The sequence below is a fragment of the Zalophus californianus genome, chromosome 2, assembly GCF_009762305.2.
Source record: "Zalophus californianus isolate mZalCal1 chromosome 2, mZalCal1.pri.v2, whole genome shotgun sequence".
NCBI classification, from domain to species: Eukaryota; Metazoa; Chordata; class Mammalia; order Carnivora; family Otariidae; genus Zalophus; species Zalophus californianus.
Window position 1 is genome coordinate 116,412,933 of NC_045596.1, and position 15,147 is coordinate 116,428,079.

At 41.0% G+C, this 15,147-nt stretch overlaps 1 protein-coding gene across 3 annotated transcripts in view; it reads right to left on the bottom strand.

Moving 5' to 3' along the window:
- Positions 1 to 15,147, bottom strand: part of SETD7 (SET domain containing 7, histone lysine methyltransferase) — a 47,326-nt gene that overhangs the window by 25,096 nt on the left and 7,083 nt on the right. The window contains exons 1-3 of one of the 3 annotated variants that reach the window (XM_027597903.2): positions 12,305 to 12,436; positions 4,512 to 4,631; positions 437 to 638 (exon numbers count right to left, since the gene is read on the bottom strand). In XM_027597903.2, coding sequence (XP_027453704.1) covers positions 437 to 638; positions 4,512 to 4,558 — 249 coding nt within the window. In that variant the 5' untranslated portion in view covers positions 4,559 to 4,631; positions 12,305 to 12,436. Of the gene's footprint in view, positions 1 to 436; positions 639 to 4,511; positions 4,632 to 12,304; positions 12,437 to 15,147 lie in introns of those variants that run through there. The other 2 variants (XM_027597904.2, XM_027597902.2) reach the window with 2 other exon arrangements.

Here is a 15,147-nt window from a genome sequence, read left to right on the forward strand (position 1 = left end):
GCAGGGAACCCGATGCGGGACTCGATCTCAGGACCCTGGGACCATGACCGGAGCCGAAGGCAGACGCTTAATGACTGAGCCACCCTGGTGCCCCCCCAAAATAATATTTTTAAAAAGCATATATTTTTGTCTTTATTAGTGTTACAATAAAGCCATTTTGTCCCAATTTGTTTGAATCATGACTATCCATTCCTTTCCAAAACAACACCGAGGAGGAATGAATAGTAGCTGTGAGGATCAACAATCTAAGAGGATAGTGAGTAACAGCGAGGGGCACACCTCGGAAGCTGGTGGCTTCAGCTCCTGTGACTCTCTCAAGTTTCACAGCTTTACATTTTCTAACATAGAGGCTACACTTTACTCTTTATTGCCAGGAGCCAAAGCACTTGCTTAACCCATGTTACGTTCCAGCAAAATGAACAGTCACCAGGCTTACTGGGTAGTATATCCAGCAGACTCCATGCCGAATGTTATCCTTGTACTGCCCCTTGAAGATCAATCTCCCATCCGTGTCATACTCCTGGGCGGGCCCATTCAGCTCTCCGTCTACATATGTGCCCTGGAGAACGCCCCCGTCCTCGTAAGTGTACACTCCCTGGCCCTGCAGGGCATCGTCCACATAATACCCTTCCAGGGTGCTGCGAGAGAAGGGAGAACAGAAGGGAATAGTCAGACCACGGCCCCACTCTCTTAGAAGAAAGGATCACAGGCAACGCTCTGTTTCGCTGCTGACCTGTATTCAGTGCACCTCCGAATTCCCTCCATTGCTAAGAAAAATACTCCCGCGATTTGGGTAGGATTAGGGACAGAGGGAGATTTCATTCTTAACTTCCCGGTTCCCATTCATCCTTTTTCTCTGCTAGCAGAAATAGAGAAGAATAAAGCCACAGGTGGAAACAGACCAAGCCTCATCTGAGTATGTTTTCAAGGCTAAGATGCTGACCGGTACCTGGCGATAGAAATGGTGGTGGTACCCTTTTCACATATAAACCACTCATGTTTAATTCCCTCAACACTGGTCCGGACTTCACTGGGTTCTCAAGCTCTTTCAGATGGCTTGTATATAGTGGTCCTTAAGGACCACAATAGTGGTTTAGAATGTAAATATCTACATATTTATTTAGATCATTAATGTATTATTTATGGGTGACAACCATAACTGATATCCAGTCAGAAGAACCCCTTCCATTTATGTGGATGATATATGGGGATTTACTTAAGTATATGCATGTGTGCACCTGTGTGTGTGTGTGGGTACATGATCAGGGCAAATGGGGACAAGTAAGGAAGACTGCAGGCTGAACCTTGTTAATATCATTAGCAGCCCGATAGTGTTGACACCCCTCCTTCCACAACAAAAGAAACTCACAGGGGTGCTGCTCATGGTGAATTTATAAGAACCTCCCCCTCCCTCCTCATAGAACACTTTTGGAATTTCAATCTGTTTTCGGGATTAGCTTCTCAAAGGCCATGGTGCAACAAAACCAACTTTACCAAAAATTCCCTCTATGTACTACCACTTGGAACAAGGGAAAGAGTACCTCAAATAATTTTTTTTTTATTTAACGTAAGATGTTTAGCAACGGTGACGGTTTGTTTTAACATCTGCAGATAGCACTCACCCATTAATTCACCTAAAAAACATTTATAGGGTGCCTCATAAGTAGCGAGCATTGTGGGAGGTTCTAGAAAGCACGAGGAACATAAGGAGAGCATGGCAGGCACACACTGTGTATGTGGATAGATGGGATGCCAGGGGGGCCATGGGGACGGAGGTGGCTGCACCTGGCTGTGCCTGGTAAAGTCTGGTCTTGCTTACCGAATGATAGAATGATCTATGATTGTTAAATGAAAAGCACAATCTAAGTAACTGTAGCCGCTGATCACACTGTACTTATTACACTATGGGTAGGAAACAGTTCTTTCAGTTTTGTTTGTACTACCAATGATAAATAGGCTGAATAAATTCATGAAGAGAAGAAAGTGCACTTTAGCACAGTCCTTGAATAATCAAAATTCTGTATCAGTGAGGTTGGAATTAATGAGTTTTGACTGTCATTAGACTCCCCCCACCGATGACCAAAAAAAATTAAAAAATAAAAATAAGAACAACCTTGGGGAAGGATAGCTAATCAACTGACATAATAATACAATAGTGCAAAAAACTACTTACTCACCTATCTTCCCATTTAGGATGGCCAGATAAAACATAGGAGGCTCAGACAGGTTTGAATTTCAGATAAACAACAGATAATTTTTTAGTATAAATAGGTCCCTAATGTCGAGCAGAACACACACTTATCCTAAAATATTTTTTGTTGCTTATCTGAAATGCGATTTTAAGTGAGTGCCCTGGATTCTTATTTGCTCAGCCCGGCAACCCTATTTACTAAGTTCTCAGCAGCATTCAAAACATTCCTGTGTGTGTTTGAGCAGAATTCTCCCCTGACACACTAGTCTAGTCTGCCAATATTTCTCAGGTTATGATCAAATCTACAAGGCCTGGGTCTTGCAAATCACTTAAGAGTAATATGGACTTGCACATATTTCCCCCTAAGTAGCTTGTCCCATCGTCCCTTACAATGGAGACCATCCTTATTAGTCTCATAACACTAAGAACCAATAGCTATTTCCCTCTTTGCCCAAATGACAAAGGTGCACAAATGCAAACTCTTAAGGTGCTGGAGAGCAAAACTGACTGCATTATTTGTCAGCACCTGCTTGAGGAAGACTGTTAGTGCTCTCAGCAAATCAGTATGATAGCTTGGAGGAAATCTGATGACCAAAGGGGCACATTATTGCATGAACTGGGGAACTCCAGGGCAAGAAAAATGATAAGGCTTGACATCCTCTGGCACCAAGGAAATAAAATAAAAGATTCTGAGTCTGGGGTCAAAGGTCCTGCCATTCTTTCTAACTTTTCTTCCAGAGGAGGTCGGTAAACCCCGGCCGGCTCCTTGTTTCTGTAAAGGTGGTGCTACTGGACACAGCCACGCACAGTCCTTCCCCACGTCCTCTGTGGCTGCCTTCATGTCATCACAGCAGAGTTGCAGAGGTGTACCAGGGAAACTGACCCCTGTGCTACAGGCCCCAAAAGCCTGCAGTATTTACCATCGCACCCTATACAGAAAAAGTTCGCTGACCCCTGTTCTAGAGTCCCCTGCTCACATTAGTCTATTCACTGGCCCAAGCACACGTTCCTCTCTCTATCTTAGCTCCCATACTACGGCATCCTTGCCTCTGTCTTGAAAACATATGTAACCAAACGGTTTAAATCCCTGAGGACACATTCAGGAAAATAGCTGTGGGTCACATTTTCTTTCTTTTTTTTTTTTATTCAAAGCAGAAATAACCTTGGGATAATAATGACTATCCTCAAGCCTCTGGCATTTTTCTATTCAAAAAAGAAATATGCTGAGAAAATGGCACTGTTTTGTGGCCACTAAATTGTTAGTATCAGAGAATACTGGAGAGGTAGCTACATACAAGTAGCTTTCTCATCCTTCTTGCTGAAATTGGATGGAGAGTTGCATTTTGGAGGAAGTCTGCTCATACTGGCTTAACCAGAGCCTACACACCCTACTTCCCCCAGAGTCTACCCTGAGCTCCACAACCAGTCCATATTTCTCACTGGAGCCTCATCGTGAACCATCGCAGAGCTTCCCATGTCTTTACTGATGGCCACCTTATGTGTCCCATTTCTCAAACTAGACTGTAAGCCCTTTGTGGGAACAAATTAGGTGTTATCCATCCACCGATCCCTCCCTAACACAGGAACACAGCCTATCTTCAAGTGGTACTTCCTAAATGAAAGAATGGAAATGGAAACTGGGCTAATTCTGCTTTGAGAAGAGACAATTAAGAGGGAACATAACAATGTTACGCAAGTGCAGAGAGTACCATTTCTATGCAGTATACGTGCATAGAGTCTGCTCATCAGGAAAGTCTCTTAAACTCTCCCTGCTTCATTTCTTCATTTGTAAACTGTAGCTACTAATAGGGTTATAATAAGGATTAAATGGGTTCATATATATCAAGTGCCTAGAAGATGATCTGGGACATAGTGATTGCTCAAATAAGTAATGGCTATTATTATTAAGCATGCACATTCATGGGTATGATGGTGAGCTTTCTACTGAGAAACTGGGCTTAAAACAGCATCGGGGAAATAGTTATGAGATAATGGAATAGTCAAAGACATTTACCAAAACTGCTTTAAATCTACTAAAAAAAAAAAAACAGGCAAGAAAGGTTCCTCTGTCTGGAATAATTTATGAGCAACGCATTACATAGCAAAAAGATGAAATAAATGCTTCTTTAAGTGAAAAAAGTAACACGTATTCATTGTAAAACAAAGAAAAACCAAACCAAGTACTACAAAGATGTAGAATGTAGAAATTCCCAGTCTTCTCGCTCAATTTGGCATATACCATTTAAGACTTTTTCCCCATTTATATATCATGCACTTTCCCACCTTTGTTGTTTCTGTTTTAATAAAAATGGTATCATACTATATACAGTGTTCTTGACTGGTATTTCCTGAAGTCTCTTTCAACATCTTGGCAGATTCTTTAGTATGTTAAGAAACTTCAAAAGTGGTCTTTCGACTTAGATTTTTCTGCCATCCGCATCTGAATCAAGTAACCAGAAAATGTGGAGAAAATTAAAACATCAACTTTAATTAAATTTCTTTCTGTACATATACACACAGACCATTGTTACCTGTTTTATCAAAGCTCTTGTACTTAAATTTCCAGTGATAAATTAAATTAGGAAATCTAACTTAAAAAGAAACTGGGAATTTTTGTAATTATTTACCTAGACTGACACATCTGCATTTTACTCAAATATTATTATATTTTCTTTTTAAAATTCTCTTTAATATCTGAATACACAAAAGTGCACTTAGGAGATATGACAGCTTGGTTTTTTCCTTGTTATTCTAGGGTCCAGAATGTTTCAGGCTTTCCACCTCGTGAGGCACAAACTCTGTTCCCTTCCCCCACTGTGTTCCCTTCCTTTCGTCAGCTGTTGTAATATAAGAACCAAGAGGGAAATTTTAAGTGAATCATAATTCTACATTAAATTCCCAGTTCTAATTGAATTAAATTGTGACTCTTGGTATTAAAACATCGTTTGAACAGTTATTTTATGTGACAATATATATTATCTCTTTTTTTAAAAATTGAGATGTAATTGACATATAGTAATATACATTATCTCTTAAAATACTGAACACTAAGTAAAGATGAACACTAAGTAAAGAAAAAGAAGAACATCCCCCACAAACCCAAACCATCTGCTCGGGCTCTATCTGAGAGAAACTTCAACTTCTTACAAGGTGTGATCAGCAAGCTGAATGGAGCACTACCATGCTTACATGTAATAGAGTGTGCTGTCTTATCTTTAAAGTTTTTTTTTATCCTTTAGTAGAAGATCTGTGAGTCTGTAGGATCTGATTATTATAAAGGCTCAAGATGACAGTAAAATTTTTGAATAGCAATTAGTGAAATTTAGTTTTGCTCTCTAAAAATAAATCCTATGGGTGGCTCAGCTGGTTAGGCGTTAGACTCTTGATTTCGGCTCAAGTCATGATCTCAGGGTTGTGAGATCGAGCCCCTCTTCGGCTCTGTGCTTAGCGGGGAGTCTGCTTGGGATTCTCTCTCTCCCTCTGCCTCTGCCTCTCTCTCCCTGTCTAAAAATAAATAAATTAATAATCCTAGCCATTGTTATCAGCAAAATAGTGACAGCAATAGTGAGAAATAATAATAATAATCCTCCTTGATCTTGAGGGCATTATGTTAAGAGAGATAAGTCAGACAAAGACAAATATTGTATGTCCTCACTTATATGTGGAATCTAAAAAAGCCTAACTCATAGAACAGAGTAGAATGGTGGTGGCCAGGGGCTGGGGGGTGGGGGAAATGGGGAGCTGTTCGTAAAAGGAGACAAATTTCAAGCCATAAGATGAGTAAGTTCTGAGGATCTAATGTACAGCATGATGACTATAATTAACAATACTGTATTATGTACTTCAAAGTTGTTAAGAGAGTAGATCTCAAATATTATCACCATTAAAAAAAAAAGGTCATTATATCGGGGAGGGAGGTGTTAACTGACCTTATTGTGGTAATCATTTTACTATATAAATGTATCAAATCATCATGTTGTATACCTTACACTTACATATATCATATGTTGATAATATCTCAATAAAGCTGGAAAAATATAGATACAGAGTAATAGGAAACAAATCCATTTTTTCCCATATGTGCCTCCTAGGTACCCTCCACTCTGCAAGGTCTTTACAGGTTTTCTCATCCAATCTTCACAATAACTTGAAGAAGTCGGTATAATTATCTGCACTTTACAAATGAGGAAACAAGTTCACAGATCAGAGTTCTTTGGAGCTGATTCTGCAAGTAAACTTTCCATCAATTTGCCAAGCTCCTACCAAAGTTGTTCAAGCCCCTACAAGACAGTAAATAAATTCAACCCAGCACTCTTCTGAACTCTTCACAAATTATAGCTAACAAGTGACTTCAAGTAAACTTAAAGCAAGCAAGAAAGCAGTCGGGGTCAGAGCTAGTTCCCTGCTTCTTTTTAGAGGAGAGTTTTAGGTGTAGTGAGAAGAGAAGAGCTCTGGAATTGAGCTCACCTTGGCTTGAATCTCAACTCCAACCCCTACTGATTAGGTGACCTTGGGCAAGTTATTTAACCACTCCGTGCCTTCGTTTCTTCATATGTAAAATAGGATTATAAAGCCTACTTCACAGGTTGTTCTGAAGGAAACGTGTCCAGGGTTGAACAAATGATAGGTATTCAAAGTTATTCATTTTTCCCCCCACTTCCTTTCCTCCTGTATGTCACAAAAGTTTTTGCCTTAATCAGAACAGTTCTTTAGAATACAGACAAATGTATTTGTTGAGCCTGGTTCCAGCAAAAGCTGGATGACTATCAGGAACATAGAAAGGACTTTCGCCTTGTGTGGGAGGCTGGAATACATGACTTCAGAAGTCCATTCTGCCTCCAGTCTCCCTGAAATGTGACCAAGTATTTTCTAAAAACCAAACACAAGGGAATGGTGCATGGGCCCGTCACCTGGAAAATGTCAGCTTTTCTCAGTGGCTCACCAAATGGACAGCCTTGCTTAGATTATCTGGCCAATGATAAATTACAGAAAGCCCTCTTAGCTGGACACATCAGTGCAGCAATCAACACTAGGAGTAGTAAATAATACTTTTAAATCTAATTGGCATGTCAAGGGGAAGCATCAGTAATATAAAAAATATATAACTAAATGAATTAACTCACCTTTATCTCACAGTCAGGCTAAAAACCACACAATTCCCTGATATTACCCAGCCCAAAGCCAAGCTGCATCGAAATACCTTTCTTCTTGCCATTCTAAAATTTCAAGTAGTTCTGCAAAATTACCTTTGCATCTATAAATCTTGGTTGAAATGAGAACAATTAAGGAAAAAATGCCTTAAAATGAGCATCCAGAATTGGGGATTAATAAAAAAATGCGAGATGTGTACATCAAAGCGCTCTGCATACTAAAACTTTGTAATATGCACCCACCACAGTCCAGTGGTGCCAGACAGACTCCAGAGCCACAGCAATGAAGCTTCTAGATCCCTTTCTCCTCACTGCATCAAGGCCTTCATCTCAGGACCAGAGCAGATGCTAAGTCCCAGTGACCTAATCTTAGTCTTAGGGCATTTTCTTCATTCTTTACAAAGGGGGAGAAAATGGAAAACAATAACTGCTTGAAGACAATTTAAAAAATAAGGTCAATTTTCCCATTCATTCCTAATTCCTGAGATAAATTATCTGGTAAAGAATGACTGATCTGACTTAAGGTTCTGACTTAAGCTGGTTTTATTTATTTATTTATTTATTTATTTATAAAGATTCTATTTATTCATTTGACAGAGAGAGACACAGCGAGAGAGGGAACACAAGCAGGGGGAGTGGGAGAGGGAGAAGCAGGCTTCCCGCTGAGCAGGGAGCCCGATGCGGGGCTCGATCCCAGGACCCTGGGACCATGACCTGAGCCAAAGGCCGACGCTTAACGACTGAGCCACCCAGGCGCCCCTTAAGCTGGTTTTAATACGTTTTTCTGTTCTACATTTTGCCATAGAATAAAGGAGAGAGACCCACTGTTGATGAAGATCTCAAAACTAGCAAACCTTATGAGGCTAAGATAATAGTAATGTACAATGTATATTTTGGCTATTTAAACTGATTTAGAAATAAATAGCTATTTCCTTATTTTACCGTGAATATGTTTAATTAAGATGCTTAAATTCTCTGCCAACAGTGCTCACCTCTGTGATGTTGGGAGTGAGGGTATAGAAAAAGGGGAGGCATAGTCACTTTTTACATTGGTGTATTTCTTTCTTCTTTCATTTGTTTAAAGATTTTATTTATTTATTTATTTATTTATTTATTTATTTATTTATTTATGAGAGAGTGCACGTGCATGGGGGTGGAACAGGGAAAGGGACAAGCAGACTCCCTGCTGAGTGCAGAGGCCAATGCAGGGCTCCATTTGGGGTTCAATCTCAGGACCCTGAGATCATGACCTGAGCCAAAACCAAGTGTCAGACATTTAGCTTACTAAGCCACCCAGGCGCTCCACACTGGTGTATTTCTTGAAGTCTGTTATTCTACCAAGTATTTGCTCTATGTGCAATTTAAAAATATTCTGCTTCTATCTAGGAACTTGGCTAAAAAACTTAACAGGGCCATTTTTCCTGGTGATCTGAATATTTAAAATTCTTATTCAGGATTATCATAGTCTACATGAAGTAGAAAAGTGATTCTAGAATTTCCCTGATATAAATTCATATTTGTTTGTAACCCTCTCATAAATCACGTACGTAGCTTATGGCATAGACTGTGGTAATGGTTTCACGAATATATACTTCCCTCCAAATTCATCCAGTTGTATATGTTAAATATGTACAGATTTCTGTACGTGCACTGTACCACAGTAAAGTGGGTTACAGAAATCCCACACCCAGGTTCAGGTGTCATATAAGATTAGAATGCACCAGGCTAAATCTTTTGTCACTACACTCTGCAATTTTCCAGACAGGTTCTGGCAATTGCAAACAAACCATCTGATGGGAGCACAAGCCTGCGTTACAGGTTTGGACAGCTTTTGAAAATTCTCACAGGAACTTTTTGTTTCCTCACCTGTTGTTTTAAAACCTTGATTTCAGCCTTTTTTGGGGGGATTTTTTTTCAGACTAAAGCCTCCTGACTGGCACTGAAAGCATGGGGTCCCCACCTTGTTTTACCCAATACATCAGACCCTAAAAATAGGGAGAAAAATTAATAGACAAATGTAAATTAAGGTACTGTTCCATGGAGAAACAGCTGACCTCTCCATGATCACATCCTGCACCCTCCTTAAAAAGACCTAGTAGATTCCACAGCCTTTTTGTTCAGTCATAAGATTATCTCACTAATGTTTATGGCAAATCCTTTCAGCAGATGCCTCGTAATATGCTCAGTATTGGGCTGAAGAAAGAAAGTGACAGTGACCTTTTGAGAACCTGTCACCACACCACTACATCATATATGATAAAAGCGGCGATACTGACTTTCTGCCCTCTAAGTATTAGCCCCAATCTATCTGAGAAGGGTACAAAGGTAACCTCCTGAGGTCTGTGCTAATACCATCATTCTTTGATTCTATCTGACCGAAGTCTCTATAGATGTTTGACTGGTACATATAAAATCTAGTGAATTAGTGCCTCAAAAAAAAAAAAAAAAAAAGCCAATGAATTTCTTTCTATTCCATTGATACTTACTGGCCTCCTGTTTCAACCTGACCTAGCGTTTCAGCTTCCCCCCCACCCCCCCACCCCAACCCCCGCGGTGCCACGCTTGCGCAGGACTGACTGCAAGAGGAAGTGGGTAAAGCTACCTGCAGCTAGAAGTGACTAGCTTGACGGAGGGAGGGAGGTACTTGGGAAGTGTCAGGCCCCACTCAGCTCCCCCCAGGGCCAACAGGATCAGTACCTTGGAGCTAACACAGCTCATTCCTAGCACACTGGTGCGGAAGAGCAGTCTAGCCCTTCAACCCTGCATGTCAGGTCTGGGAAGCAAGTAAGCAACATTACAATCAGCCAACCCTGCTGCACTGTTTCCCTCAAGTCAGTCACCGGGTAAGATCATCAAACTACCAGCTTTAAAGCATGAGAGAGAGAGAGAGAGAGAGAGAGAGAGAGAGAGAGAGAGAGGAGAGAGTGTGTGTGTTGGGGGGGTGGAGTGGGTGTTCTGAGGGAATTCTACCTTCTCCTTCTGCTTCCATACTCATTTAGCAAGACCTCTTTTTTTTTTTAGTATCAAATTAAGGGAAAGTGCCATGAAGCATAGCAGATCAAACAGCTTCTGTCCTCAAGGAAACCTTTGTCCTATAAGGGAAATAAGACATTTGCACAAATATACATTTGTTGAATGAATAAAAGAATGACTGCAGCATGAGGTAAGAAGTAACACTTTCCAGAGAAGAGGTATAAAATAAATAAACTGCTATGAGAATGAGGCAGGAAAAGCTTCCCTCTGGACAGGTTAAAGGAATCCTGAGAGAAGAAAGCACTGATACCAAATCTTGCAAGAGTCCTGTGTGGGACTCAGATGTCCACCAGGTATCCCCAGCAGGGCCAAGGAAAGGGAGTAAAATATCTGGACATTTAAAAGGTACAGTTTGTGGGGTGCCTGGCTGGCTCAGTCAGTGGAGTGTGAGACTCTTGATTTCGGGGTTCTGAGTTTGAGCCCCACACTGGGTGCAGAGATAACTTAAAATCTTTAAAAAATATATACAGTTTGTAAGCAAAGCTCTGCTAAAAAGAGATGTGGTGTGGGGTTGGGGGACATGGGAAAGAGAAGATTGGGATTAATGATGAAAATGAAATTGTACAAAAGTTCTATGATGGGTTTTTATTACTTTCCTCACTCCTCCTTGTATCAGCTAAGGGAGGGCCTGAAGAACTGTGAAAAACTTTAAAAGCAACCCACTCCATCTACAGAAAAGACCTTCTGGGTCACAAGCCAGTCCCTCCGTCACCCTTGAACTGTCAGCTTAGACATTTCCCTTTCCCAGAGGAATTCCGTGGCTTAGGAAGCTTCGGCTTATTACCAATGTCCAGAGCTTAGAAGCAGTGCTCTACCCTACAGAATCCTATAACCTGCTTTAGCTAACTCCAGTTCCCTATTCCCCAGTCAAGTGGGCAGAAAGAGAGCTGGCCTTCCCATGCCTCTGAATTCCTCCAAGTGCTTGAGAAATTCACACGGTCGTTCTCTGTTTCTGAAACCGACAGGGTTGAAAAGTCGCGGTTGGAAAGCTGCACCCGTACAATGCCATCTTTTCTTGAAAGAGAAAGTCATTTCTCCGGTCATTCCCACCTATTTCAGGAGGGTAAGGAACCTCTGCCTCACGGCGTTCTCAGACGGGAGGTGAAAACAAAGTAACAAGAACCCTGCTGGGGAACATATTTTAGCTAGAGGTAGAACGTCGACAGTACCAGTTGTGCTATCAGCACGAAGGTACCACACACAGTGACAGTCATCCCAAAGAGTAAGCCTGTCACGCACTGTGAGTCTGGAGCTGAACTCCTCCTACGTTCACCTGTCCCGGGTCTCCCTGCTTGAACCTTGCTGAGGCGGCTTGGAAGAGCCTTGCTAAATATTTTCTTGACCCGTCTCGTGAGGATGGGGAAAATGCTGAGAAAATGAAGCTGCGGAACCCATGAGGTGGCCGCACCATCCTTCAGGGTAGGGAGGAACCAGACCGTGACAACCGGGAGAGAGAGGGCTGCGTGTGCTGGAGTGACTGGGTGTTATCCTTGAAAAGCAGCGAGAAACAGTCACAATCTGAGCTGCCCAAACTGGACGCTGACAAAAACAACCCCCGTTTGTGTGACTTCAAGGAGACTGAGTACACGGGGACAAGCAGGTGAAACCCATCAAAGAACTGGGTGAGCCCCGTAACTGTCGTGTGCATGGTGGGAGCTCCCTGACTCGGGCATGACAGGAGAGCTGTGGTAAGCACAGCCTAGGAGGCAGTGATGACGGACCTAAGCCACAGGCTGGCTCCCCAGAGCAGCCCGAGGGACTCCCTTGGTCCCCAGAGCAGTGTATACATGTTGGGGTGACTTTTGCCTCTTCTATAAGTGGGACCAAAACATCCACTTGAATTCTTTCATTTGTATCATTCCTTCAAGTGAAGTAATTTGGTAGCCACCCCCTGACAAGACAAAATAAAAAACAAAATGGTGAGTGCTACCTGCCATCAAAGAAGAAGAACTTGCCCCGTCCGTTCTTTTCTCCGTGAACAAAGTTCCCCTCAAATCTGTCCGTGGAGGAGTAGGTGACCGTGCAGAAGCCGTGTGGTAATCCATCATCATCCAGGTGCCCTGGAGAAAGGGAACCACAAGGCAAACCTTAACATCTTCAACGCGCTCCCACCGACACGTCTGTGTTCGGATCCTGCCTGCAAGTTCCCTGAGCCACCAAAGCCCCCCCTGCACCCCCCCGCCCATCTCAGGGGAGAGCACCTGCCAAGGGTTCTGTGCCTGCAACAGCAGTATCAACTTGTGTGTTATGTACACTTTGTGAACGGACGGGGGCCACAGTAGAGGGACTTAAACACATTTCAGACTAGGGACCAAAAATGAGCTTGCATTTTACTGGGAACTACAAGTTATTACCAATAATAACATCTACATGTTTCCATTTACCAAGTACTTCCCTACGTGGCACTGCTCATATTTGGAATCAATGCCCCCAACTCTCTTGCTTAATTGAAATGTGATTGAGATAGCACCAATTTTATAGTCTATTGTAAGGTACTTTGTCTTTGCAGTAAGTTATCTAGTTGTAGAACTCAGTATACAATATGATTTTATAAATCATTATATAGTATGATGTGGAGGACTGCGAGCCGGGTGACTTTTGAAAACCTTACTGCTTGCTCTGTATGCTCACACAACAAGGGACATAGCCACGTCTCTGAAACTGCCCTAATATTTATACACCTCACACTGTACTAACACATGAACTCATAGTCCTTCTAAGCCTGAACTTAAGCTTAACCTTGAACTTACTGCTTTCCTTTACAATGTCTTTCAGCCTTGAATGTTTAGTAATAACTTTGTCATATACCCTCTACCACTATGTTCAGAGGGTTTGTGCTTTAACACAGCTGCAAGTATCCACGTGGCCATTTCAACAGTGATTTTGAACATCAGCAGCTCTTATTATACTGTGATCTTTAAACTGCTGGTTCTTCCTGGGTCACAGACCGGTATATTCCCATATTTATGTTTATAGTCAATATTTAGGTTTTTATTATTACCTACATATTTCACAAAACCCAGAAGTCACCTCATTGGTATCTCCCCAATTATTCTGGTGAGCTAATTTTATGGAGGTGGGTGAAAATGAAGGCAGTAGTTAATCTCTTGGCTTTTTCCTGGGTTAACGACCTGGGTCATGGATGAAAAAGGTATGAAAGCATTAAACATGGTGTGCAATGCAGGAACATTAAACACTTAAATGGGCCTTCCAGATGGCTCACAGACATAAAAAACACAAACCATATCACCACAATGAATGCTTTAGTCTCCTAAAACGGTTTCTTCTAACATGATTTAAAAAAAAAAAAAATCCCTTAGAAGAGAGGTTAAGTAAGTGTTATTATGAACAAAAAAGCTCTTTATTTGTGTTATTGATTACATAAACATAAAATAACAATGAGCAAATACACTATTTTATTGCTACATCTGACTCTGTATAGATTGAATTACCTAGAATATTACAATAAAACATGACTACTTAAATCACAATCAATATGGTTCCTTTCCTCTTAACGCAAATTTTTTTCTACAAAGGGCCAGGAAATTAATGGTTAGAAAGCAACTAGGCCATAATTGCTTTCTTCTCACTCAAAAACTAACTATTCATGGCATATTCAATGATACTTGAGTCATATGAAGTAATTTGGACAATTATTTTCTAAATATGTACCGGTGACATTTCTCTCATTGAAATAAATTAAATATACCTTTTTTCTTTTCATAAAAAAACCCACCCCGTGTATAGCTAAAAGCTTGCTTTTATGAAATGTTGGGATTAACATTTCTATGAATTTAGCATTCTACTTAGAATTTAAGTATAAATATCAGAATAATCACTTTAGCCTTATTTTGAAGCGCTTACTAATTAGTTGAAAGTGCTTTCCCCACAGAAAACAGTTCACATATTTCAGACTTGAAAAAGTTCAAATTTGATGAAATTTTTTATTGTACTTTAGATCAAGAGAACTATTATGGTAAACATGAGCACTAAGGGGGAAAAAATCCAGTGTAGAAATTTCAATTCCACCCTCCCTCATTCACCACAGTCCTGTCCTATTTCTGAATAAAACATTGCAGGTGCATCCCCAGCAGTGGAAAATTAGAGAAAATTTCAAGTGTCATGTGGACACTTAGCATGGAACATGCTAAAAGCACTTGAAGGACAGCACTGATTCCAACTGAGATGAAAGCAAAAACGTCAATCCCATTCCATGAAGGATGCTTGTATCAATGGGTCTTTCAACAGGCCAGTGAAGAGTTGTCCCATCACCTTCTTAGTCTCTAGTGAGAGAGGCAAAGAGAATGTGAGCTATTTCTTGGGTGACACTCTGTGTTTGGAAAGATGCAGATGTGTGTTGTTTCCCTCTCCCTCTGTCAGTCCACAGCAGGCCCCTCTTGTCGGCTTGTTTGTTTTGTCTTCCTCTCATCTTTCCAAAAGGAGGACGATTTTATCAATTAACAGGATCAATTAAAAAGGGCAAGAAATTAAGGGTTGTGATCATTCGAGAATTCTACCCTGAATATTTAATAGCCTGGAGTGGTTTTCCTAGCAGTAGAACCTTGTATCTCCAACAACCAAAGCAATAACAACAACAAAGAGACTTTCCAAAGAAAGCAATGTAGGGAAGATAAGAGATTAGGTTATTATGCCTTCACACCTCCTTTCAACATTAGTGCCTCTATAGATGATCTTCTGGTATAGCTCTTGTTCAGACACCACGTGGATAATAGCATCATGGAGTAGTTGTCTGGTCAGTATTAGTCTCTTAAT